Below are 24,926 nucleotides of genomic sequence, written 5' to 3' on the forward strand. Positions count from 1 at the left end.
AGATTGGATGGAATCGTAAAACAGAACACAGTACGATAGGCTGCAGGCACAGAGATTGGTCGCTATAGGAAAACACAAGCATCATTTCCTTGAAATGAATTACAAAGCGCACCACGTTGTGCGACCATATTATACATGTATGTGATAAAAGTTCAGTGGACGGAAAAGCGTACAGTAATACCAGTCATTTTTGATAAGGCAGATGCTGAGTAGCATTACACAAAGTTGTTATCTGCATGCATGTAGTAATGGTAGTTTCAAATATTTTGAAATGTGGACATTAATTCCCATTGTCCACAGTTTCTTTTTTCTCTATATCTCACCAACCCTGTGTCTGGTACCGTTACCATTCTTTTGAAAGAAAGTATGCTTATCCACCACAGCTACACAGAAATATCTGCGATAGTAGTAAAGTATTGTGTATGCACAAATTATCTCCTCTTACAGCTATCTTTGTTCCATCATCAAATCAACACTACTATACGGATTCATGAATGGAATTATACTGTACATATATGTCTATGAACATCTATTTACATGTGAAATGTTCTGAGCACAATCACATAAACACTCCAATAGTTAGTTGCTAGATTCAACATCTCTCCTGTTTGGATTCTGCCATAATATGACACCATTTTCCTCTATTTCACAAAGATAAATATAAATACAGAGTTTATTGCTTACTTGTGTAAATAAGCATACAACTTTCAATCACATAGAATTTCAAAGTAAAGTATACACAAATATCACAGTCAATTTAATATTTCGGATAGAGCATGTCTCTGATCGTAGTTCGCATGTCGCATCCTGTTTGGTTCATCAATATACATCTTATGCTTTATTGGAAACACTCTAAACGTGGGAGACTTGGTTTTCAGATGCAATTTTCTCAAGTTTGAATCTCTTCACAGAAACTGACTGCTAACGACAGTAAGAGTCCAGTAAAAAAACCCAACAAACTTTGCAATTGTAATCACTACAGTTTGTGCTTTACCATACTTCTTGGGGGCAAATGATGGATCAAGATCTAGTTGAATTGAGTTCATGAATGGGTATTCTGAGTCAACCAAGCCATGGTGGACCCATTATACACAGTGGTTTGGTTTACTCTTCTCTCGGTTTTGGAAAAGGTCTCAATAAAACACATCACGAGAGAAACCCTAACCCACTTCCAGTCGACTTGATAGGGAAGTGGATCACACATTGTGAGAAAGCAAACAAGGTAGGTTCTTGAGGTTGTGCCTTCTTGTAGGTTAAAAAAGCCATCATATTATCCTCCTTCTTCTTTGCAGTCTTGCTGAAGCATGTGGAATTCCTACGGGCAAATTATTAATAGACAAGGAGACACTTTGAAGGTCTACTTGAAAGTAAATCACATCAATTGATGTCAAACCAGTGTTTGTCCATATCAAGCCTGCTCATGGATTAAAAAGCTCAATCTTTGCATTCTTGTAGATCAGGTCGCAGAAGGCGCAGTAGTCCACGTCATTTTTCAAGCCAATCGTGATCTCAAACTTCTTCCACAGGACGTCCAGGTCCACCTCGTTGACGAGGGAGCCGAGTTTCAGCTCACTGAGCACGCGGCGGAACTGGGAGCGGGAGACAGTGCCATTGTGGACGCGGTCATAGTCCTCAAAGAGTGGATACAGCTGGATGCGACCTTTCCGTACCTGTACAGATAATGAAAGAAAAATTCCCTTTATATCATTTCTTTACTGTTTTATTAATTAATTAATTCATTCATTCATTCATCCATTTCCATTTCAAAACATAACATCTACAAAAATCAAAATACACACTGTCTTGCTGCAATTTATAAATTCTGCACATTGACAAGCCCACTTACTAGTCATGCCAGGAAATGCTGCTGCAGCAGGCTACCCTACACTCATATTAGACAAGTCATGTTACTATGTACTCTTTACAAAATCTTTGCCAAAGTTTGCCCCCTCCCTTCCTCCCCCCCCCCCCCCCCCAAAAAAAAAAGAGCAATTAATTAGAATGAGTTCTGTAATTGATAGGATGGAGGTATCTTGATACTCGCAGCCAGGGCTCTTGATAACATATGCAAATAATCGTACCACAATAGCCAGTGTCAATTTGCTACCCCTGGACATTCAAAAAAATTTACAAAGTAGTTAATGTGTGCACAGCTCGTTAATGGGGCGCCATATTCTTGCATGAGTTTCTATCCTTCCTGTCACATCTCCATGTCCTGGTCTCAGTCTCTTTTCACTCCTGTTCAATGCTTAGATAAGGGCAGCAGTACTATATCAGTGACTAATCCTTCTCGCTGAAAGATGATGTACTCCCGTTGTCATCGTAAAAGTGAAAGTCATTGTCCATTGAAACTTATTATCATCTCATCTCTCCCAGATTGCCTCAAGCAGAAGGGTAACGAAAGTGATGGGCGATGTGCTCATAAATGCAAAGTGATTCTTTGAATAGTTATCTGATTCAGAATGCAAGGAGTGCTCTTAATTGTCTCAATGTGCATGAAACAGTTTCTGATAATAGCTACAGATAACTCATCCCAATGAGATTTGACACATTAAAGGCTGTATATCCCTTTTGCAAACGTCATGACAATTTGCCTGGTTGAACAAGTGTCTCTCAACATCGTGCATAAAATCTCATGGTTGTAACACACCTCAGATGATTTTTACCCGTTGAAGACGAGTCCCGAGTATACTCGGGCAGGTGTCTATGGGAAATGTGTGTTGTAGCAAAATCAGTCCATCTTCAACGGGTTGAAAATAAATGAAAAACTAACGCCATGTCAATCTAGAATGTTTCCCTTTTGCACAGAGACTAACAGTTGACGTTTTTTTTTTTTTTTTTTGAGTACGAACGAAATCATTTTAAAACCTATAGTATTTCCAACTCCATCATAAAGTTTCAAGCTTTATTATGCTAGGGAGAGGTCTGATTTACCTACCTCTACAATATACCAACTTATGGTAGGAATCTAATTTTCAGGGTTGTAAAAGGGACACAAAAGCACAGAAAAATTTCTAAATCAAGCATAATATGTTGTATGTGTGCATGCATCATTTTAACAGTGGCTCCTAAACCTTCCACGGCATTTACACTTATTCATGTTTTAACTGATGCATTGACAAACACCAAAAATCAAGAGTTTAAATGTCAAAAATTTCATCCCTCTGAAATGGTTACATGAATATCTTTGTCTTTTCTCATGAGCCTCTTTTTCACTAACTGCTGTCTTTCCCAGATACTGCTGGAGGAACCCACCATTTGCTATATCCATCTAGTCATTCTATCTCAGCTAGTTTGTGCTACACTGCTGCCCTACACTGCTGCCCCCATTTCTTTTATCTTCTTGTCTAAGCTGGAGTCTGCTTTCTTACTACAATATATTCTCCCCCACCCCCAAGCTCTGAGCTATTCTTGTCTAGACATATTTTTCCCATCTCTCTCTGTACCCTTGCCTATCGAGCAGCTTACTGGTACATTCATTCTACAAACCATTCCTGTTGTGTTACATACCCTTTCAAACTCAACCTTCATCTGTCCGACCCTTATTCTTCTCTCTCCCCCTTCAGAACAAGCCTTCTCTACCTTAATGCCAAAACCCATTTCACTGACCTGATAATATTTGACCAACATCATCATTACGGGCAGTAAATTGACTTGGCGTTCCCTCACAACAGTAGAACCATACAATACTGTAAAACATGATACATTCGCGGCATGAATTTTTCGCGAATTGGAGCCGATGGCCTCTTTTGCGGCATGAAATTTTCGCGAACTGCCACCGTCATTCAATGCACGTAGCGTAGACACAAACTTTCGCGTGCATTAAAATTTCGCGAATCTTGGCACTCGCAAAATTCGTGAAATTAAAATGCACGCGAATATTCCTCGTTTTACAGCATCATATATTACACACACAAGCCGAGCTATAAATTCATCACGTAACCCTACTGCTCGATACCCGCTATCTCTCTCTCACCTTCTGAGCCAACCTCTCCACCACACTGGCCAGGATCTCCTCTTCACCAGGGTTCAGTACGTTCTTCTCCACCTGAACGGCTGGCTTGAACTGCTGGGGCGTGACAAGCGGAGCCTTCTCAAGGTTCTTCAGGGTGAAGATGCTTTCGACTTCATTGTTGAAGTCGAGGTACTGCACAAAGCATGTATCCTCTGGCCACTCGAAGCTGTAGAGCCCAAGTGATTTAAATGGAGTTGCAATATATATAATATATCAATCACATATATCCTGCAATAGCATTGTGTTTCATTTTTGCCCCAATTACCATCACCTTTAATGTCACGCTTAGCTCAACTCTTAAGTGTGATAAATCATCCTGAATCGAAATTATGCCTCTGATATCAAAACTTGTATCACTGTCAAAGGGATTGATGACAAAGTACTCTTGTGTATTCAATATAATGAATGGAACAGGATCATAATGTCTTTGGTGTCCCATGTGTTTCTACAAAACAACATCCTCATTTGACTTCCTCATTTGAAATGGTCAGGCGGGTAGGTAAAGAAGGAAAGTCAGGCTACTCACACTTGAATCAGGATTTCCACCTCAGACGGCTGGAGACCAAGTCCTGCATTGTCCAGAGATCTGCGGAAGTTCTCCTTCAGCATGCGGCCAGTTCGCAGCTTGTCGTAGTTGCGCATGAACTCGAGAACTCGGATCCTTTCCCTCATCACCTGTGAAGCAAAGGGATTGATAAATGAGATGGTCATGCTGATCGCAAAAAGTTTCACGCACAAGAGCTGGTGGCAGCTGTCATGATTCTGTATCACAGCATTCTTCCTGTTTGGGGATATTTACATTCTTTGTTTTAGCAGCTGCAGGGGTTTATGCTTTTGACTGACAATCAAAGCAACTACATCATTGACTTGTTGAACTGCAACACACAATGTATGCTTCCTAATATATTTACCACTTTTAAAGCAAGTATTTTGGTTGTGTATGAGGCCATAGTAACTTTTGCCATTTACCTGCAATAAAACTAAAAAGGAAAAGTGCTTCATGGTAGAAATTATTTCAACGATTTTCATTACAACCATATGTGAGTGAAGAGTCTTAAATCAAAAGACTGCCGAAGTATGTGATTCCGGATGAACGACAGAATTAATCGAAATTCAGTAGGGCATAGGGTACTTTTAATTGTTAAACCAATCTGCAAAACACAGGTCTGAGTTTAACTCTTTCATCGCTTTTGCAATTTAGTGCATCATGCAGGCTGTCAAAAAGTTCAGCTAAAGTTTCACATCACACTTTTACACTTCAAAGGATTTATTTTATTGCAGGGAATAGAACACGCCTGACAAACAAGCTGCAATCCACGCCACCAACACTGAACATCGTCGTGTTATGCCTCTTGGTCATACCTTGGTCTTGATCTTGTCCATGATGCCCTCCACGTCCCTCAGGGGGTTCTTCTCCAGCGAGACCTTCCTGTTGTTGACCAACTCCAACTCCGCCAGACGCTGCAAATACTTCAGGTCTTGCTGGGGGCGGGGCTGCAGCTCTTCCAGGAACTGGATATAGTTGAAGCCCATCTCGTTGGTGTACTTGGCCTCCAGTGCCCTCATCTCCTCCTCCGAAGCGGTCAGTCCCAAATAGGTCAGGCACTGCCGGAACTGGCTCTGGGTGACGATGCCCATGTTGTGGCGGTCAAAGTCCTGGAAAGTGGGCTTGAGCAGGACACGGCGCTGCTCCACGCGGGCCTGCATGCGCTCCATGGCGTCCGTCACCGTGACCTGCAACGGCTCGGGTGCCGTCTGCCAGTCCAAGGTGCCTGGCTTGTCCATGAGAAAGGCCTCGGTAGGAATGATGGTACTGGTCGGTGTTTTCTCCAGGTTAGGCACAACTTGGGTGAACACTGTCCCATGAGAAAGACACAAAAAAACAGTGTGATTGAGACACAGAATTGCTCCAAATCACTACATTGAAGAATGTACAAAAGCTCTCTCATCTAATTGACCTTCAATGCATAGTTGCCTGTATTCAGTATTTCATGATGAATTCAGAGTTGAGCTAATGAACGTGAAATATTCACCCTGGGTAACATAGTAACCACACAATATTCTTTGAGACACCAACAGTATTCCAACAACAATATTCTTCAAGACACAAACACGTGAGACTCCCAAGTTTCTTATGTGCAATTTTGATGAAAGTTGTAACATTCTACCAGTTTGATTTTCAATCTACATTATTACGGTCCACTTAAACACAGAGCAGTATTTCACTTCAGTTGTGATCTATCTGCTGGAAAGCTACAAATAAATGTGCAACACTGACTCTAGAAGTGACTAAATGCGCACTCACCCGTTTCAATATCCTTCTCAAATTTCTGCCACTGGATGGCATCTGCATTCTTGGGTTCTGCATAGAAATCGCTGAGTGCCTTGAACTCGGCATTGGCGATGTTCAGCTCACCGAGGGCACTCAGTCCCATTGCACTCAGCCCCATGCGGAACTTGCTGCGGGGGATGGACCGTTCACGCAGTGGGTCAAAGTCTTGGAAGTACTCACATACCTGGGAAAGAATTTGAGAATATTTGGCATTTTAATGATCTATTAATCACTCAAGCTATATCCAATATACAAGTGGCATAATCAACATATTTGTGGCATGTATAGATATTACTGTTTTTGTTGAAATTCAAATCAACTAAACAGAAAGATAACAGTGAACACTAGTATTAAAGATGGTCCTGGAACAACAACAATAAATCAAGGAGTTAAAACTCCGAAATGTAGTGTCCCCTTTTCAAATCAGTCTTGGATTAAAAAACAAAACAAAACTCAAAATACAAAGTCATGCTAACATATCCTACTATAAATCTAACTTTTACGTCTTTGATATCTGTCCCAGTTCTTTCATCAGTCAGAACAAAATTAACAGACAACCTTGCATGTCTAAAAATCTTAGCACACTTACAAAATAGAGGCCTATCTAGGTTCAATCAGCATTCTTCTACCTGATCAACTCACCCTTATCCTGTTTTTCAGAACATGGTTTCTGATCCGTGCGACAACTTCAGCAACATTCACATGACTAGAGTCCACTGGCTTGTCAGCCGTTGGCGTGCGTGGTCGGCGTTTGGGCTTGTCACTACTGGTATCAGTGGTAAAGCCAATGTATTCTGGCAGATGGATATATGAAAAGAGAAATATGAAATAAAGTGTTAATATCTCCCTGGACAGACTCACACACCCACGGGAAAGGGTGTGAATTGTCTACCATTTCCTTATTTTGACTGGCAAAATCATTTGGTTTTCCATAACACTAAAATTCTGAATGCCATCACGTTTTCATCTCTGCATAATGGTAGCTGAATTTTTGAAACTTCTGATATAAATGATCAAACTTTCACACCCACATAAGCATGAAACACTGATTAGAATATCAGGAACTCTATTTTATGTTGCTGATTGTAGTCATAGCGCATGTCTCACAGGCAACACAAAATAAACACAAGGCAATCCCTGGACAATGAAAAGTTCTACAAGTTACTGTTCAGAGATTCATATGATTCACAGGACTAGAAAACTGATAAAGTGGACTCTCCATCATTATCCAGCATACACTATGGAAGTGTAACTTCATGACAGTAAGTCGGACTGCTGGGATCATCTCTTAGCAAAAAAAAAAAAGTTAATATGATGCACCACTAACAATTGCATTAGGAAGCATATTGAGTGGTGACTGTGTACCTTGGTCTACTGCTTGGACAAAAGCAGGATAGTTGATATCCTTGCTAGACGGCTCTTCAAACTTGCGGCACAGGAGCTCGAAGTCCTTCTTGGAGACGTTGAGTGACAGGAAGTGGAGGATGCGGCCAAACTGATCTTTTGTCACGTTTCTTGTGTACGCCTTGCTCTGAAAATTTTACACGTTGATTGAAGAGACTTAGTAGTGGAATCAAACATCTCTTTCTAGTTTGGAGAATCCACTACTCACCGTGCATTGAAGGGGCAATATGTGGGGGTGGGGGGGGGGGGGTAGGTTTGTTGTTGTGAGAAAGATCATTGGCACTAGTACTTCTTTTGATATCATTTAACTTACGGTACAAGCTGTTTGATGCAGTATACTGTATTCGCCAAATATTTTGATATCTTTATTTTCTTGAATTTCGCGAGTCGGGAGCTAAACATGAATTTTAAAACACATGAAAATACCAACTCTGATCAAGACATGAATGTGGTGTGCATGCATACATTTCTCAGATCAGTAGGTCCTGCTGTACTCCATATTCATGAATCTAACCACTCGTGAAATTGTCTGGAAGTCCCGATTTGCAAAAATGTAGACTTGCTAAATATATGGCATATACAGTAAATAGCTGGCAAACGAGGAATGGACCCTATGTATAAGCTTGCTTGGAATGTAACACACTTTGATGGTTTGTCGAATATTGCTATGTGTTTGTTTGTTTGTTGTTGTTTTTTAGATGGATTCGGCAGTGAGAAGTGGAGGGCTATCAAGGATGGCATCCTTACCCTGTCGTAGTCCTGAAAATACTGGATCATCATGAGACGGCGCTTCTTGACGTCCTCCGATATCTTGTCCAGGATGAACGCCAGACGGGCCTCCTCGTCTCCGCTGCCCAAGTTGTTCAGGGTCCGAGACAGCTCGCCTCGACGAGGGCGGTAGACATCAGTGGTTGGCTTTTTCTCCAGATGGGGATCATTGAAAGCTTCAGAGCAAAAACAGACATCAGCAATAATTTTATTTCTTATCATTTACCTCCAATTCTAATGTTTTTTACTATCCCACATTGGATGTGAGGTCACAACTGTTTAAAAATGATTTCAAAGGTCTCTTTCAATCTTCATATTTTGATGATATCCTTAGCACAACTGATCAAGCCTAATAACATTTTAGTTCTGTAGGCAAAGAATACACCAGTGGTATAAGAAATCTAACAATTGCAAGATTTGTACAGTCATCGATGGTTTGATCATTACCATTTTCCATCAGGTCGCAGAATTCCTTGTAGTGCACTCGGCCGTCTGGCATCTTGTAGTGGTCAACCACCTTCTGCACTTCATCTCGCGACAGCTCCACCTTGTTGCTCACACACAGCAGCAGGCCACACTTGAACTGGTTCTCAGTGATGACATAACTGCGCAGCTTATCGTGGTCACGGAAGAACTCGGGGGTGCGAATGCCAAATTTGTGAACGGCCATTTGGATTTTAGCAAAGATCCTGTTGAGCTCACTGTCCTCCTCTTCCTACAGCCACAAGCACACACACACAGAATATGACATTGATGATGGTTTGAGGGAAATAACTGCAGTGGTTGGTTTTGTGCAGAAGCTTCCACATGATTTAGATGTCTCATATGAAAAAAACTATAAAGAAGCACAGACTACAGATGAAATGAATCTGGGCATCACAAATTACACATAAAATGAATCTGGGCAGCTTATCATGATCATGAAACAAATAAGGGGTAAGACTGCCCTATTTGTAAATGGCCACTAGGATTACAGCAAATACCCTGGCGAGCTTACTGTCCACGTCTTCTTACGGCTACAACAGCTACAAGCACACATCAAATGCAACATTGATTATAGTTTGAGGAAAATAAATGCAGAGGTTATTTGTTTTGTTTTACAGAGACTTCCACCTGATCTAGATGTCTTATATGACACAAAATATAACTTTTAGGAGCACAGACTACACATCAAATTCACCTCTTTTGGAATATTGTAGGTGGCTGGGGGTTTCCCTTCAAACAGTTTCTCTTCCAAGTCTCCCTTGGCCCTTTCAACGTCATTGTGAAAATTTAGGTAATTGCAGATGCCTTCCTTGTGAGGGTCACGATAACGCTTGGCGAGGAGTTGTACATCTTGCTCAGTGACACCAGGAGGGTACGGGAATGAGCGAAAAAACTGGGGAAACAAAAAACACAAGCAGCAGAAAGCTAATATTGAGACCATGGTAAATCAGAACCGAAATTGTTACTTTTATGCATGTAGAAACACATCCACTGCCCTCACAATTCAAACTTTGTGAGAATACAACTTAAACAAATCTTAATATCAGCATGCAAAAATAGAATTCTATGATGTTGCATGGATACAAAGACAGTATTGCCAGCATTTGTTTTTGTTCCGTTTTGTTCTTTAAATCAGGCTGCTAGGATTCTGTTCAAAACAAAGATGTCAGCACTGCAACACTGTAATAATAAGAATTAAATCATACTATTCAATACAGCTTCTTTCAATAACCATCACAGCTATCTGCCCTGTCACATAGCCATATATCTCTCTTCTGGTCTTGCAACGCTTTGGACTCTCTTCATGCCATGATATAGTTCTGCGCATGCAATCAACAAGCAAATAAGTCTGCAAATTTATAATGGGCGCTGCCTACCTGTGGTTCTGTCACGATGCCCTTGTTGTGCTTGTCGAAGTCTTCGTAGCAACTCCGAATGGTAATCTCGTGGTACTTGTAGTATGGTGCAATCTGCCTGATGAGGGCGTCGATGCGGTTCTGTGAGGCAGGGCTCAGGGGTCGGATTGTCCTTGTAGTTCCAAGGCTATTGGGAGCAATGTCAATGAAATGAATAAGAAGGAAAGAAAAGAGAAAAATTAGTGTCTTCTTAGAAACAACAGTAATTTATACCAAAATCCATTACCATGAGTGTTTTATTACATGCAGAGCATCTCTGCAAATTTCCCTGTTTGGGGATCACACATTACAACGTACATGAATTCTGTATGATTGCCCCTTGTACGACTGGTTACAAGAAAAGACTATCCTCACATGATATCATAACTCCATTGCAGAGAACACCCTACTTAACAAAATATGAAAAAAGTATAAAGCAGATGCATGTAAATTACTCTGATGTTATCATCACATTTTGGGTGTTAAAGCAATCACTGCTATTTAAGCATCACTACTGTGGAAAAAAAAAAGAAAAAGATCTCTGTCCTGAAACATTAAGTGTGAGGATTGATTCACCATGAATTTTTAATAAGTCAGTTCACAGTTCCACTTTGCACATGAGCAGGAGAAAGGCAATTCGTATCAACAAGCACGTTGGTTAATAAATTCACTGGGGTAAGCATCTGTGATGTAATGATTAGTCATGTAATCCTTATAAATGCTGCTTGCCAGCACATCCACCTGACAGCATAAGCGGTATTTGGCAATATCAATAGAAAGAAATTGTTAATACATTCAATGCAAAATAATGAAATGGATGCTTTCATCTGGTCTACGCTAGTTCATTCTTTGTTTGGACAGGCTCAATGAATTCCATGATAATTGTTACATAAAGCACATATTATGTCGCTCAAAAACGAGTGAAGTGCCCCTAACCTACTGAAAAAAAAAGAAAGGTCATTCAGACCAATGTGCCCATGAGCTAACTCCAAACTGACTTATTATGCCCGAGGTAATTCTATGTTGGGATCTACTTGATCAATAGAAAACACACACACACACACACACACACACACTCAATATTACAACTCACATTTCTGGTGCTTCATTAATCTGACTCTCGGGCCTCAGTTGCAGAAGATCTGGCTTGAATGCTGGCATTTGAGAAAGAGAATAAGATTTTAATATTGACACAAGAACAACAATTGTGATGAATATTTGACTTTATCATGTGGCAACATAAATCTGTATCTCAATTCCAATAATAGGATGGTAGGGTTTAAAGGGATGGTTCAATTTTGGTTGAGACGGGGATTCACTTTTTAACTTTTTGCGGTATAGTTAGAAACCACTTATGAAATATTGAGGAGCATACAATTCTAAAAGGAATCAAAAATTCATTTGCTGAAAATTGATTTGAATGGCTGACATATCCAAAAACGAAGTAAAACAAAGTAATCCTAATGAAAATATTGGGATCGCTTTGTTCTGGAAATCTCAGCCATTTCAAAACTTATTTTCATCAAAACTTTGAATGCCTATTAGAATTGTATGCTCTTTTGTATTTAACAAGAGGTTTCTCAATATCTCACAAGAAAGTTGGAAACCTGAAGCCCCATCTAAACCAAAATTATATCATCCCTTATAATGCTCCTTTAAAAGAAAACGCAAGATAATCTTGGAACCTTCTGCCTTTCAAGAACCTTAGCCACACACTTGAAATTCTAAATAAAAGGAGACTGTCAAATGATCTGCTGATTTTGAAGCTCACTTCTTTCAATGACATCAGCAAACTGCTGGTAGTTGACGAAGTCTGTGCCATCTTTCCTGGTTCCATACTTTGAGAAGAGGGAGTTTTCTTCCTGCTGTGACAGGTCGAGGTTGAATCCTTGGTCAAGACATCGCCTGTACTGGGGACCTGATGGAAACATACAATGCACAGTTTTGAGTGACGTTTTCACACACAGTAAGAGCGCATCATAAGTAAACTCTAAGAAATAACAGAAAAATATCACTTTGCATGCCATTTGTTTGGCATTTTGTAGTTAAGCAGAAGTGGTTGTCAAATTACACTGCTGTTTACTGCCAGCTGCTATGAACGTGTCATAAAGCAGGCTACAGAGTTAGTGAACGACTAGTGGCATCATAGGAATCAACATCAGAGTATGGACTGCTACATCTCTGCATTTATGCAATACGTGATGTTAGTATGAACATAACACATTAACATACATCACCTAAACATGCGATCAATCATTTGCTCTGCATTTCAGAATTACATAACCAATATCCTTTTAGACAAGTTATTTGTACTTATTTAAGGGTTACCAAATGCCAATTTTTTAGATTTCAGGTATACCACTAATCCCCTCATCAAAATCTTATCAGGTCATTGCCCTGTCAAAATTAATGCTGTCCCAATTTCAATGACTTCATGCAAAATATTCATCCTATCATTGCATTAACAAACACATGTAAGAGGTTATCAAAGAGTTGACCTTTTACCCAATACCTTCCATTACTTTGCCTGGAATGTAATCAGAGTCATCTTGTTGGCCCATACTACATACCATCTACATTTGCTACTATATAATGGAAGTAGAATGTGATATCATATCTGATTATTATACATTATTTGTAATACTGTAAAACGAGAAATGTTCGCGTGCATTTTAATTTTGCGAATTTCGCGAGCGCCAAGATTCGCGAAATTAAAATGCACGCGAAATTTCTTATCTACATTATATGCATTGAACGCAAGTGGCAATTCGCGAAAATTTCTTGCCGCGAAAAAGGCCATCGGCTCCAATTCGCGAAAATTTCGTGCCGCGCATATATCATGTTTTACAGTACTTACGTGTAACAAATCCAGATCTAAGACTGTCAAAATCCTTGAAGAACTCTGCAACTCTGACTCGTTTAGAAAGGACAAAGGTCCTGATGTGGTCCTCAATTGCTTCTGCTAATCCAACAACCTCAGGCATTCTTACTGGATGTCCTACATGGAAATATCCACGATAAAGTTATGATGAAGATGAAAGAGAGCAATATACTGGTATGTCTATTTAAGAGGGAAAAAGAATTAAACAAAAACAATAAAAATCATGTAGAAACATTTCTGCATTTGATGTTACATTGATGAGATTACATCTGCATCCTGAACTGAAATATGCTTATATGTCAGGTCTGTATCACTGTCTGCAATGCGAAATTACCCATAGTTTCACAACCCAGTAATTTGCTTTGCATAGTGTAGGCAGTGTGACTGCAAACTGCTCTCAAAGTTACTAGCGAAACTTTCTGTAAAACTGCCTGCATGCACTTGGGAAGTATAGAAAAAAATTTCTGTGGTGTAACTGTGTGCGCAGCTGAAATTTTTAGAAGTTTGTAACATAATAGATCCATTTATGTTGTTCACACACATTTTGCACTCTCTTGTGAAGTTATGCTGTAGCATGTTTGCATATTTTTTTTCCCCTGCTAGATCTCAAAACTACAAGTAGTATTGTAGACAGCTATCACTGACAATGACAATGACAATGACAATGACAATATGTTTTTCATTTTCCCATGTCACCCAAATATAGGGTATTGGACAAAATCAAATCAAGGTACAGTGTTATAACACAAATTGAGAAAAAATATACAATTTACAACTATTTACATTATTTACAGACCAATGGTAAAGCACAATTAAGATAATAACCAAATAGACAAACCTATACATTTGTGGTAATTGGTGAAAATCTTGAATGAAGTGTGGTTGATAAACTATTTATGTCATTCACAAACCAACAGTAAAAACAACAGAAAATAGATAAGATACTGTACATTTGTGGTAATCGGTGAAAATCTTAAATGAATAGTGGTTGATAAATCTATCAAAATGTGCAGACGGGTTTGAGAGGATAATCTTTAGATTCAGCTATATTGTATAAAATTTCTGCTTGGCACCACGTCTATTCTAATTTTAAGAATAATTAGATCTAAGATAATTTCAATCACTGAAATGCATAGTTTCGTCTGAAGTGTGACCACATGCTCAAAAACTTCTGGAAGTTATCTGGAAGTAAAACTAAAATTTAATTCTATGCGTAGTTTCGTGTGCTGTGACAGTGCGAGTCCATTAAGGGTCCTACACCAAAATTAATAGACAATCTCTAGAACAAAAAGGTCAACAATAACAACCAACAATAAGAACCTGTCTTGAGATGGTGTGCAAGGCATACACTTGTAACTATTTTCTAGAAGTGAATCTAGATTTCTAGTGCATTATACATCTATAGATCTAGGCCTTGAAACATTCTATTGTTAATGTTAGATAGATTGTAAACCTAACACTAACTAGTTGTTAGCTCTATATGTAGGCCTAATGTTTATATATAGGATCTAGCGCTAGCTCCAGAACCGTCTAGGCTAGGTTCTAGACGTCTAACTAAACTAGGCCTAGATAGAAATCAAGGCAGAAGCAGGACGAATATTTCAAATAGTAATACTAATTACTAAACTCACTAAAGGAGCAAAGCAATCGGAAACGAGATGGCGTAGCTCTATCATTGTCACATCACTCTGCGCTCCGAGAGGAGAGCTCCGACTTCGAGTCCGACTCCGAGTTTCGGTCGCTCGTGACCACTTCATCACACACTACACACAACCTAATGAATGGGACTGACAAAACACACGTCGGGAACCAAATCATGGGGACAAGCAAAAACGTCAATTCCGTGCCTACCTTTCAGTCTGGATCGTAGTAAGACAATTTTTCAAGCACAATTGGTGAATTCCTGTGGCTAATTCAGAAACAAATACTAGGAATCTACATAAATGCAGCTATTTCTGTGATTTCCCTTGCGTTGTCGGTGTTGTTCCTGGGGAACACTTGTTCAATGCTCCTGGACGTACGCGCAGGGGTTGTTTGTACGAGTTGCCAATAACAACTTTGGAATGGCTGGTGTGAGCATGCGCGCTACTACTGCTGGTCGGCGGAGAATAGTAAAAAGCGTGTGGACGGACATGGTGTTAGTGCAGATTTCTAATGTGACAACAAGCAGTGGTGTCTTGCAGTAAAGCTTAGTCGAGTGACGGAAATTCCTTTACTGAATGCTTTACTGTATCTTCGGTATACAGGTGTTCCTCCAACTGTGTCTGTCTTGTGCTCTTCTATAACGTGTTTGCCTTTTCGAAATATACATCTTCTCCTCATTCTTTCGCTTTTTAGATCTAGAATCCCTGATATCCTTCTGTCAATGACATGAAACATCGTTAATACACACCCCTTTCTTTCTTTTGCCCTTAAAGGGGAAATCGAATCCGAATATAACTTACTCAGTAGTCTGATAAGAAAGAGTAAAATATTACGAGTCCAACGGTATAATTTTGATTGAAATCTGATGAAAAATAAGGAAGTTATGACATTTTGAAGTTTCGCTATTTTTTTTTTTTCGGGAAACAGTTCTTGAACGGTAAATATGAATATACAAATAGAAAAGTGAGCATGTCATTCTCTCACAAACATTATAGTTTGTACATAAATTTTTGTATTTTCCAGTTTTTCATTCAAACGCAGTTATGCAGTTATGCTCAAATCCTCGTATATCTAACTCGGATCACTATTCTAACTGGACCCTCCTGTAAAACAGCGAGACCATAATGGTCCTCTTCGCTGAGTGAGGCTATCCAGCCGTATTATTTATGAGTTTTTGTATCACATGATTTGTAATGTTGATTTTTATATTTACGGAAATAAATAACCATACCATACTACCATACCAAGTTATTCAACGAAGAATAACATCATGTTTCAGACTTCAATGACAAAAACAATGAATTTTCATCACTTGCTTGTACACGAGCAATGGAAAATTGTGAGGGTATGACATGGTTAGCTCACTCATTTGCATATTCATATCCACTGTACAAAAACTGCTTTGCAGAAATTAGCAAAACTTCAAAAGTCATAACTTCCTTATTTTTCATCCGATTTCAGTCAACTTTTTACCATCGAACTCGTAAGATTTTACTCTCTTTTTTATCAGATTAACTTATATTTGGACTGGATTTCCCCTTTAACGCTGTCCTAGTCTTAGAAAGGCTCAAGATTACTCTGGAAGTTCTTGGTGGAAGAAGAATGTCATTATGACACTTGCCATAAGCGTACACGGATGTAATAATACAGCAAAGAGTTTGAAGGAAATAGAACAACAATGCCATAATCTGCTTCAAGGAAGCGGTGATATCGGTCGCAATGACATACAGTAACATGTCACAAGTTCACAAAGAAAAGGTCATTAAACAGGTTATTGCGATATGGATTATTATTTAGCAACTTACAGCAGGCCCTCCCCTCCCCTCCCCTCCCCTCCCAGTGTCGAAAATATGGATTGTTACGTCATAATATAATAACGCTTATTTCATATTGTGACAACGCGCACTTCACACCACTGTGATGTAGTCGCATCTCAGCGGCGCAACGCCATACATACTAGTATTGCGTCTACGAATGATACCAACAAGATAAACCTGGTATAGATAGATCATCAATCGATAAAAAATAATCAGTCGAATGTACAAGTCGCAAGAGAAGTTTTTGGTTCTTGGTAGGCCTACAAATGAAGGGCAATCATTTATCTGGATTCGGGATTATTTTGTTCAGACCATAATTAACAGAGAGAGAGCATCTGTCAAAAAACCTCGTTGTACGACTCTTCAGTGAGCTAGCTGCCTCCATAGTAAGTGTATAGTGACCCTCGGCACAGAATTTCTTCAGAATGTATACTTTTATTGCTATTCAACTTCTTTAAAAAGATGTCAAAATCACATTACGTGTAGCTCAAAAGGATACTTGTGTGGAGATAATTTATTTATCATTGCTTCATCTGATTTGCGTCATACGCTATCTTGACCAACATTGCTGTTTCTTGAAAACTTGAAATTCTACATAATGATGCACGACATTCTTGTCTTATATATGCCATTGGTACAGTTGGGGAAATAATAAGCAAATAATCAACGTTGGTGAAGGTGATGGAACAAACTATCACTTCCGAGGCGATCTGGATGTAGCTATCTTTCCGAAGCGCAGCTGAGGAAAGATAGCGTACACATTCAGATCGCCGAGGAAGTGATAGTTTGTCTCATTGCCTGAAACTAAAAGGTGATTATTTGCTTTATATTCCACATCTAGGGTCCTAGGTATTCCCATTTTATTCCACATCTGAAACCGTTTTAGCTGTCTTAGGGTATCCTCAGGGCCCTGTTGCATAAAGCCTTAAGCAAAGGCTTAGGCTACGTAGTTTACTTTAGACGTATGCGCGTAGATGATAAAACAACGAATTTGCTCGCGTGGTACCGAAATAAAAGTGCGTTGCACTGTGGTCTATCACTGTCTTGACCCAGGTCAAAATGATAGACCACAGTGCAACGCACTTTTATTTCGCGCGTACTATTGTATATTAAAGTTATATCTCGCGTTAGGACTGTTTGGACTGAAGAGATCAGCGAAACAAAAGGGCCTATCAACATAGAGTGTAACGAACTTTTCTTCTTTTTTTTTTTTTTCATTTTGAAAAGTATTTTCGACACCTTAATGATTCACAGGCAAAAATTTTATGTAAATTCCGTTGCGCTAATCATAAACTGCCAATTGTTTCTGGAAGATACAATCAGATTCCAAGAAACGAAAGATTTTGTACCCATTGTAATGAAGAGAAAATTGGTGATGAATTTCACTACCTTTTTCAGTGTAGACTCTTTAATGAACAACGAAAGAAATACTTAAAAAAATATTACTGGAAATACCCAAACACTATGAAGATGGATCAATTATTTAATTGTCAAAAGAAAACAGTCCTTTCCAATTCAACCAAGTTTTGTAATTATATAATGACACATGTTTAGATTATTAGTATTTTTTATCCTTCTTGCAAATACTACATGTCTTTTTTACAGGCTGTGCCTTCTTTACAATTGATATATAACTTATTTGTCTTTTCACTCTCTCCTCCTTTTTTCTTCCATCTCTCTACTTCTTCTTCTTCTCGTTCCCGTCTCCATATTTCCTTCATTCTTGTTCACTTAGCGTATGAATTCATTTCCGTATGTCTTTGCGTTTTTATTTTTTGTTTCTATTTTTCTTTTTTTTTCCTGAACCAAAAGTCACTCGTATATCGTTTGTTAATTCACCAGTCTTGTGTCCTTCTCACTCTTCCTCTTCACCTCCATATCCCTTCTCTCTCTCTCTCTCCTCTCTCTCTCTCTCTCTCGTCATATTTCCCTTTCTTTGTTTTTTTTAACCATATATCGTGTATATATTGAATTATCTGTACATTTTTTTTTCTTTTCATCAATCGCATTTCATTCTTATTTTTTTGTTATAGTTGTTTTGTACACTTTTCAGAGTTATTTGCAATTATTATTTATTGATATTATAATGTGCTATATGTTTTCCATTGGACTCCGATACCCAGAGTTTGGGTTGTGAGTAAATAAACTTTCAACTTTCAACTTTCAACTTCTCAGGTGATGTGATGGGCAAACACGTGATCAGCTCTTGACCAATCCTACAGCAAGATTCTTAGTATGTGGAATATAAAAGCGACTATCACTGACGAGTAATCCGCTTCACACGGTGATAGTATTTCCATAAGAATGCATGTCCTCGTATTAGAAGGCCGTTTCAAAGTGATATCGTTGTTTTCTTCGGCGCATCACAAGTCATTTAATCCTTACTTGAGTACTGATTTTCCAGGCTATACTTTTATTCAGCAAGCAAGTCTCAGGACCCAAACAGCCAAAGACACCTGCAAGTTTTGAGACTACTTGGGCATCCAGGAAACAGACACCAGCTTGTTTAGATGTAAATCAAATTATATTTTTGAACCATGCTATTCCCATCAGACATAATAAAAGCTAAAGTGTGATAAATGCAGTTTAAAATGTAAAGCAAATAACGATAAACATTTTTAGGACCATGCATTGGGTGATTATCTCGGAGCTAAGGAAATTCTGAAAAATAGATCCTTGCAAGCATGTACAATCACCATTCCACTTTTTTTTTAAACTAAAAATTGTAACCACAAGTATGATAACACCCACCCAGAGAAGCACACAACTAGATTGGCAAATTGGTCCAGTGTAGTTCACACTATAATAGAAACGTGTATCATACTTCGTCAATCCCTTTGGTCATTCAGTTCTTTTTCATGCTTCTTCATTATATAGCAATACTCTAAATTCACAGTGCACCAGAATGCAGCGTTCGAGTCGATTAATTATTCTGGCTTTATCGGAATTTGATTTGATCATGGTATATTATCTGACAAAATAATAACAATAAAAATCATTTCCTAATATGGTCAGAGCATTTCACCGTCGTATAAAGTCAATCTTGAAGAAATGTCAGCTTAAAATTACATCCATACAGATAATACACTAAATGTTGTGTGGCAGAAGTGATGTATCGAGTTTCTTTAGTTTTCGATAGAGGTTCTTAATTTTTCTTCAAATTATAGGGGAATTATAGAATAATATGCGGCTTGAGTGAATGCAGCAATAATCGCATTACACATCGCTGACGTTTGAAGACAATTGGACAATCTGTTCAAAAGTTATGAGTTTTTAAGCCGCCATAGCTGGATGAGAAGACTAAAACAGTTCGTGACGTCACTGCAGGACAACAATAATAAAATGGATTTTTCTTCAAAACTTCATTCGCATTGTGTTCCTTCTGTTACAGTGTACCTTTCATTTGACGAATAGACTGTTATAGTGTATTTTTATTTGACGAATATAGGGTATTATAGTGTAAATTTATAGAATTTTAAGTTCTTCATCATGCCTTGGTGACCTTTTCAGATAACTGAATGATTATAGACATTGTCTTGTTTTGTTTCACTCCCTTTCTTTATCATGCCTATCTTTAGTTTTATTTTCTGTCTGTTCCGTCCCTGCTTTTGTTCTTGTCCTTGTAATAGTCCTTTTTGTATTTTCTGATTATTTCGCCTGACATCAGGATATCAAAATTTCATGTATGGAGTCCTTGACGGATCTTGCGATGCCCTCACCTTCTAGAGTAATTCACAAATTTTATAAGCTATGCTTTTCTTGTTAATTCCTCTTTTCCATGTAGAGTTATAAATCAAGATTGAATTGCCTACTTGTCTATCCAAACCAGAGTTGATATCATTTATCAAAATTGTATTCATGTCTTGTTGAAACTTACGTGATTCAAAGTTCCTTTAAATATTATGTACTCATGTAAGCGTTATGTATATTTCTTTGTATTACTTTATATGGAAATAAAATCACTTTGAATTGAATTGATTTATAGTGTACCGTATATATTCGATCATACTACATAATGTGTATCGATGCACAAAACAACAACTCTTACTCTTGATTATTATTTCATTGAAAATGGAATACAGGAGTAAAACCGAACTGAATCGACCTGAAAGAGAATGTAAAGAGAATTAATTTTACTCGTAGCAAAGTATCGGAATTATATGTATATTTTTATGCATTTTACTCTGCATGTATAAAGAATTATAATTTTATGATTATATTTGCAGTACAGGCATCAGACAGTTTTGTTTATCTATTGTATGCATCATGTCTTTTATGTACAATTGTGAGCAATTCAGCAATCCCATTGCTGCGAGTCACGATTTCAATAAACCATGAATAATAATAATAATGATAATGATAATAACGATAATAATAGTAATAGTAATAATGATAATAATAATAATAATAATAATAATAATAATAATAATAATAATAACAATAATGATAATAATAATAATAATAATAATAATAATAATAATAATAATAATAATAATAATAGTAATAATAATAATAATAATAATAATAATAATAATAAAATTCCACCAAATGCCACTCTTATGAAAACAATTCTTCCACTTGTTATTGACATTAAGGGTAATACCATTCCCCATTCCAGTGCTTTCCGTATAAGAGATATCAATTCAAAGTGCTCTTTCATTCTGCTATCGAATAGAAAAATTAAAATTTGTTGATTTTTTTAACGTGTTCTTTATAACGTAATTCTGCTGTGATGTCATGAACTGTAGCAGCCTTCCCACTTAGCGATGGTGGCACCGAAACCTTACAAATTCACAACTAATGAACGGATTCTCCGATTTTCTTCAAACTTGACTGCTGTGTTCTATCATAATTTCCCTGCATTCACTCATCAATCCACTGATATATTTGGGTATCATTCTCATTCTGCTGGACTATGCAAGTTCATTCTTTGTTTGAATTTGAATTCCATAATATTGTTAGGTTGGGCAAGCTTATGCAAAGCTAGGGAAGTATCATCCACTAACTGAGAAAAGAAAAGAAAGGTCAAATTGTGACGTATCAATCTGTGGTATGAGCTAATTACAAACTGGCTTATTGCTACCGCACTTGCTGGTGGTGGCGCTCTGGTGGTACATGTACCAGACATACACCCTGGGTATGGATACTATAATTGGACCATGGACTTATGTACTACACACAGACAGTCAGTCATAATTTCGTTAATTCATGCATGCCTCTGTCTGTATCAAAAGTGTCACAAAAACATTTTAAACATTCTTCCCTGCTTTGATCTTAATAATGATCTCCGCCGCCGGCGAAAATGAAATTAAGTTTGAATTGAATTGAATTGAAAAGCAAGAGTTGAAACACACCGCAGCTTTTGAAAACTCTGTAAACTAAATGCGCATGAAGATAATAACTGTCTTAAATCAAGAAAAATGCACATGCAGTTGTGGTATGGATCAGTATATCCCCGCCCAGATATCTAGATGAGCAAAATGCAGGTACTTCTAAAGAGAAAGCTAACTTTTCAGCTAATTGATTATGATTTGTATTCTCATTTTCCATCTTTTCCGCACATTTTTTCAGAATAAAAACAGACAATAAGGGAAGCGGATATGTATGTCTTACTATTAGGCAAGGTCGTATTTGTGAGCGATAGCGAACGAGTCTGTAATTTCCAAGCAATTATGACACGAAATTACTCGTGTTTGGACGTTTGCTGCTTCTCATCAGTGGCGTTTATTCAAAGACGTTTCCGCCAGAAAAGGCGCATCAGCCAAATAACATCGGAATTATGGAAACAGTTTCTTTGTCACTGACGATGCATGATTATAATGTAATCATCATTTTCAAGACACCTGCACATTTATGTACTCATTGAGATGCGCATAGTCGGGTGGCGGCTGATCTCGCACTTCAAAGGGGTTTGATTTCGTTGAAAGTTACTATGCTTACAGTACCTTTGCATTGTCAACTGCATAAGATGGCGCTCGTGCTTTAATGAAGGCAGGGCTCTGATTCATGGCTCGGTGCACTGACGCGGCTGGTAGGAAACAGTGAACAGTATATAGGGTATCGGTACATCAAGTATATACCAGGATCAGGGTTCAGGTCTATTTTAAATGGTATTTCAAAGACACGAAAGAGAACATTGTACCATCAACGCAAAAGGCATTGGGAAAACCGTCATTAACTATAACCTATTTATCATTGTTTCTGTTGTAAATCGTTTTTACGCGTGTATATTATGTACTTTAAAGACAAACACCAAGGTTTTGGTTGTTTTAGCAAAGTAAGCAAGAAACAAGCTGATGGTCACGTTGATGCATGGTGCTGCGCGGATCGTTTTGTAGCAGAACGGACAATCCATTTAACAACTTTTGTTTTGTTGTTGTTGATAACCACAAAAGTGTTAGGCATAACTAATTCTTTTGTTTTATCCTTTCTACGTGTATTAGTGTCTCCGTATAACAAGAAATCCAATTTACCATGCGTTACAAAGACAAATCAATTGAAGTTGGAATCGGATCTTTTTATTTCTCTCTCCCTCTCTCTCTCTCTCTCTCTGTTCGTGTGTGTGTGTGTGTGTTTGTGTGTGTGGGGGATCCATTCCTTATCGAAATGATTATCTGTCTGATGTAACAAGTTACTGTTTGGGTATTAACAGCATGGCAGTTTTCAAGATTCAAATCTGGTACAGTATAGTGGAGAAATATAACCTATTCCAGCAGGAGCGTAATACAAGGTCGAACCAAAGCATTTTTTTACGACAAAATGTTTGTTTCTCCTATAGCCTAGGTGAATATGAAAACGATGATGTCAACTTTGAATACTTGGTTTTTCTTTTCTTTTGTTTTAACAATGTTTTTATCCATTTATCACTTATCATCCAACATTTGACGTTAGCATTCTGTAGATGACTTCATCCACTTTGTAAAGATTGTAACATCAAAGACAACAATTATTCTTCAAACAAGTCGAAATGTCCGTGTCTGTTGCTTTCTTATGTTCCTTTGTCTCTAGTACGTGGTTTCTCTGCCCTAATTTCCTACTGCAAGAAATTCCCTCTTATATAAAATTGTTTGTGCACACCCACGTAACCTCTGTGTAAAAGGCAAGCGCAGCAACAATTATGTTTGCGTCCATAATGTCATTACAAAAGTTCATATGCGGAAAGAGCGAGAGATCAAAACTGTTGAGAGGAATGGAAGGCTACGATATATAGTAACGCCTTTAATGAGATAGGAGCATCGTAAGTCTCTGTATCCGCACCTAATACTGCACTACCATACAACAATGCAGTTGAGCATTGTTTAGTATTGTCATGTACAATGTGGGGGCTAAACTAAAGCGTTCAAGTTGAGGAAGCATGCGGTTCAAGTAAAAAAACACCAGAGTCAACTTTATATTAGCCAGTCATGCCAATTAATAATGTAAGCCTACGAAGGTTTGTACATTGATGTATCTGAATACCCGACTACACAATAGGGGCAGTCAGACTGGCAAAAGATCGCGAAGTCTTCGCAATCTTTTGTAGTGCGGTCACACTGGGAGCCAAACTTCTCGATCTTTGGATGGAGAAGTTTGGAAAAGAAGAAAGAGCGCGCCGTCTGATGGCTATTGATTGTGACGTAACAATATACCATGTAAATGACAATGGCCTCGCGCTTCGGAGACACCGCCCGCAAATAGGTGGTGGATTGGTCACGTGAAAAAGATCGTGAAGTTTCAGTTGCTCGCGGTCACACTACACGTCTTAGCAAAAGATCGAGAAGTTTGGCGGGGTGGGGGAAATATCCCTATATATAATAGCTGGAGTAGGAATTAGTTTCGCGGGAAGTTTGCGGTCACACCGGCAAAACTTTGAGCTTGAACTTCTCGATCTTTTGCCAGTCTGACGTCACGTATATTTGAGTAGTTTAAGTTAGAACAATAAACGGACGCTACATCACTATCATGTTGTGTGTGTGTGTTTTCCTGGTGTGAGTGTATACGTTTGATGGCGTATTGTGTGTGTGTGTGTGTGTGTGTGTGTGTGTGTGTGTGTATGTGTGTCTGTGTATGTGTGTGTACATGCGTGTGTGAGTGGCGTGCTTGTGCGCGTGTGTATGTGTGTTTGTTTTTAGGGCCTATAAACCTCAACAGTAACATACCGCTACATACAAAGAAATATATTCAAAGCACTCGTAGCCTCTTCACA

At 38.4% G+C, this 24,926-nt stretch overlaps 1 protein-coding gene across 2 annotated transcripts; it reads right to left on the bottom strand.

Moving 5' to 3' along the window:
- Positions 1–721: 721 nt before the first annotated feature.
- Positions 722–15,291, bottom strand: LOC140228666 (uncharacterized). 2 transcript variants are annotated; one of them, XM_072308925.1, is made up of 15 exons: positions 15,132–15,291; positions 13,257–13,388; positions 12,171–12,317; positions 11,493–11,553; positions 10,382–10,547; positions 9,700–9,897; positions 8,967–9,234; positions 8,499–8,695; positions 7,713–7,878; positions 6,990–7,141; positions 6,321–6,531; positions 5,378–5,871; positions 4,542–4,690; positions 3,977–4,181; positions 722–1,670 (listed from the first exon to the last, which is right to left on the bottom strand). In XM_072308925.1, exons 2-15 carry the CDS (start codon positions 13,381–13,383, stop codon positions 1,419–1,421), a joined length of 2,793 nt encoding a protein of 930 aa, XP_072165026.1. In that variant the 5' UTR covers positions 13,384–13,388; positions 15,132–15,291; the 3' UTR covers positions 722–1,418. The 2 variants fall into 2 exon arrangements, with proteins under 2 accessions (XP_072165026.1, XP_072165025.1); XM_072308924.1 differs by having other exon boundaries at positions 13,257–13,397.
- Positions 15,292–24,926: the final 9,635 nt, after the last annotated feature.

The sequence above is a fragment of the Diadema setosum genome, chromosome 5 (genome assembly GCF_964275005.1).
Source record: "Diadema setosum chromosome 5, eeDiaSeto1, whole genome shotgun sequence".
Taxonomy (NCBI): domain Eukaryota; kingdom Metazoa; phylum Echinodermata; class Echinoidea; order Diadematoida; family Diadematidae; genus Diadema; species Diadema setosum.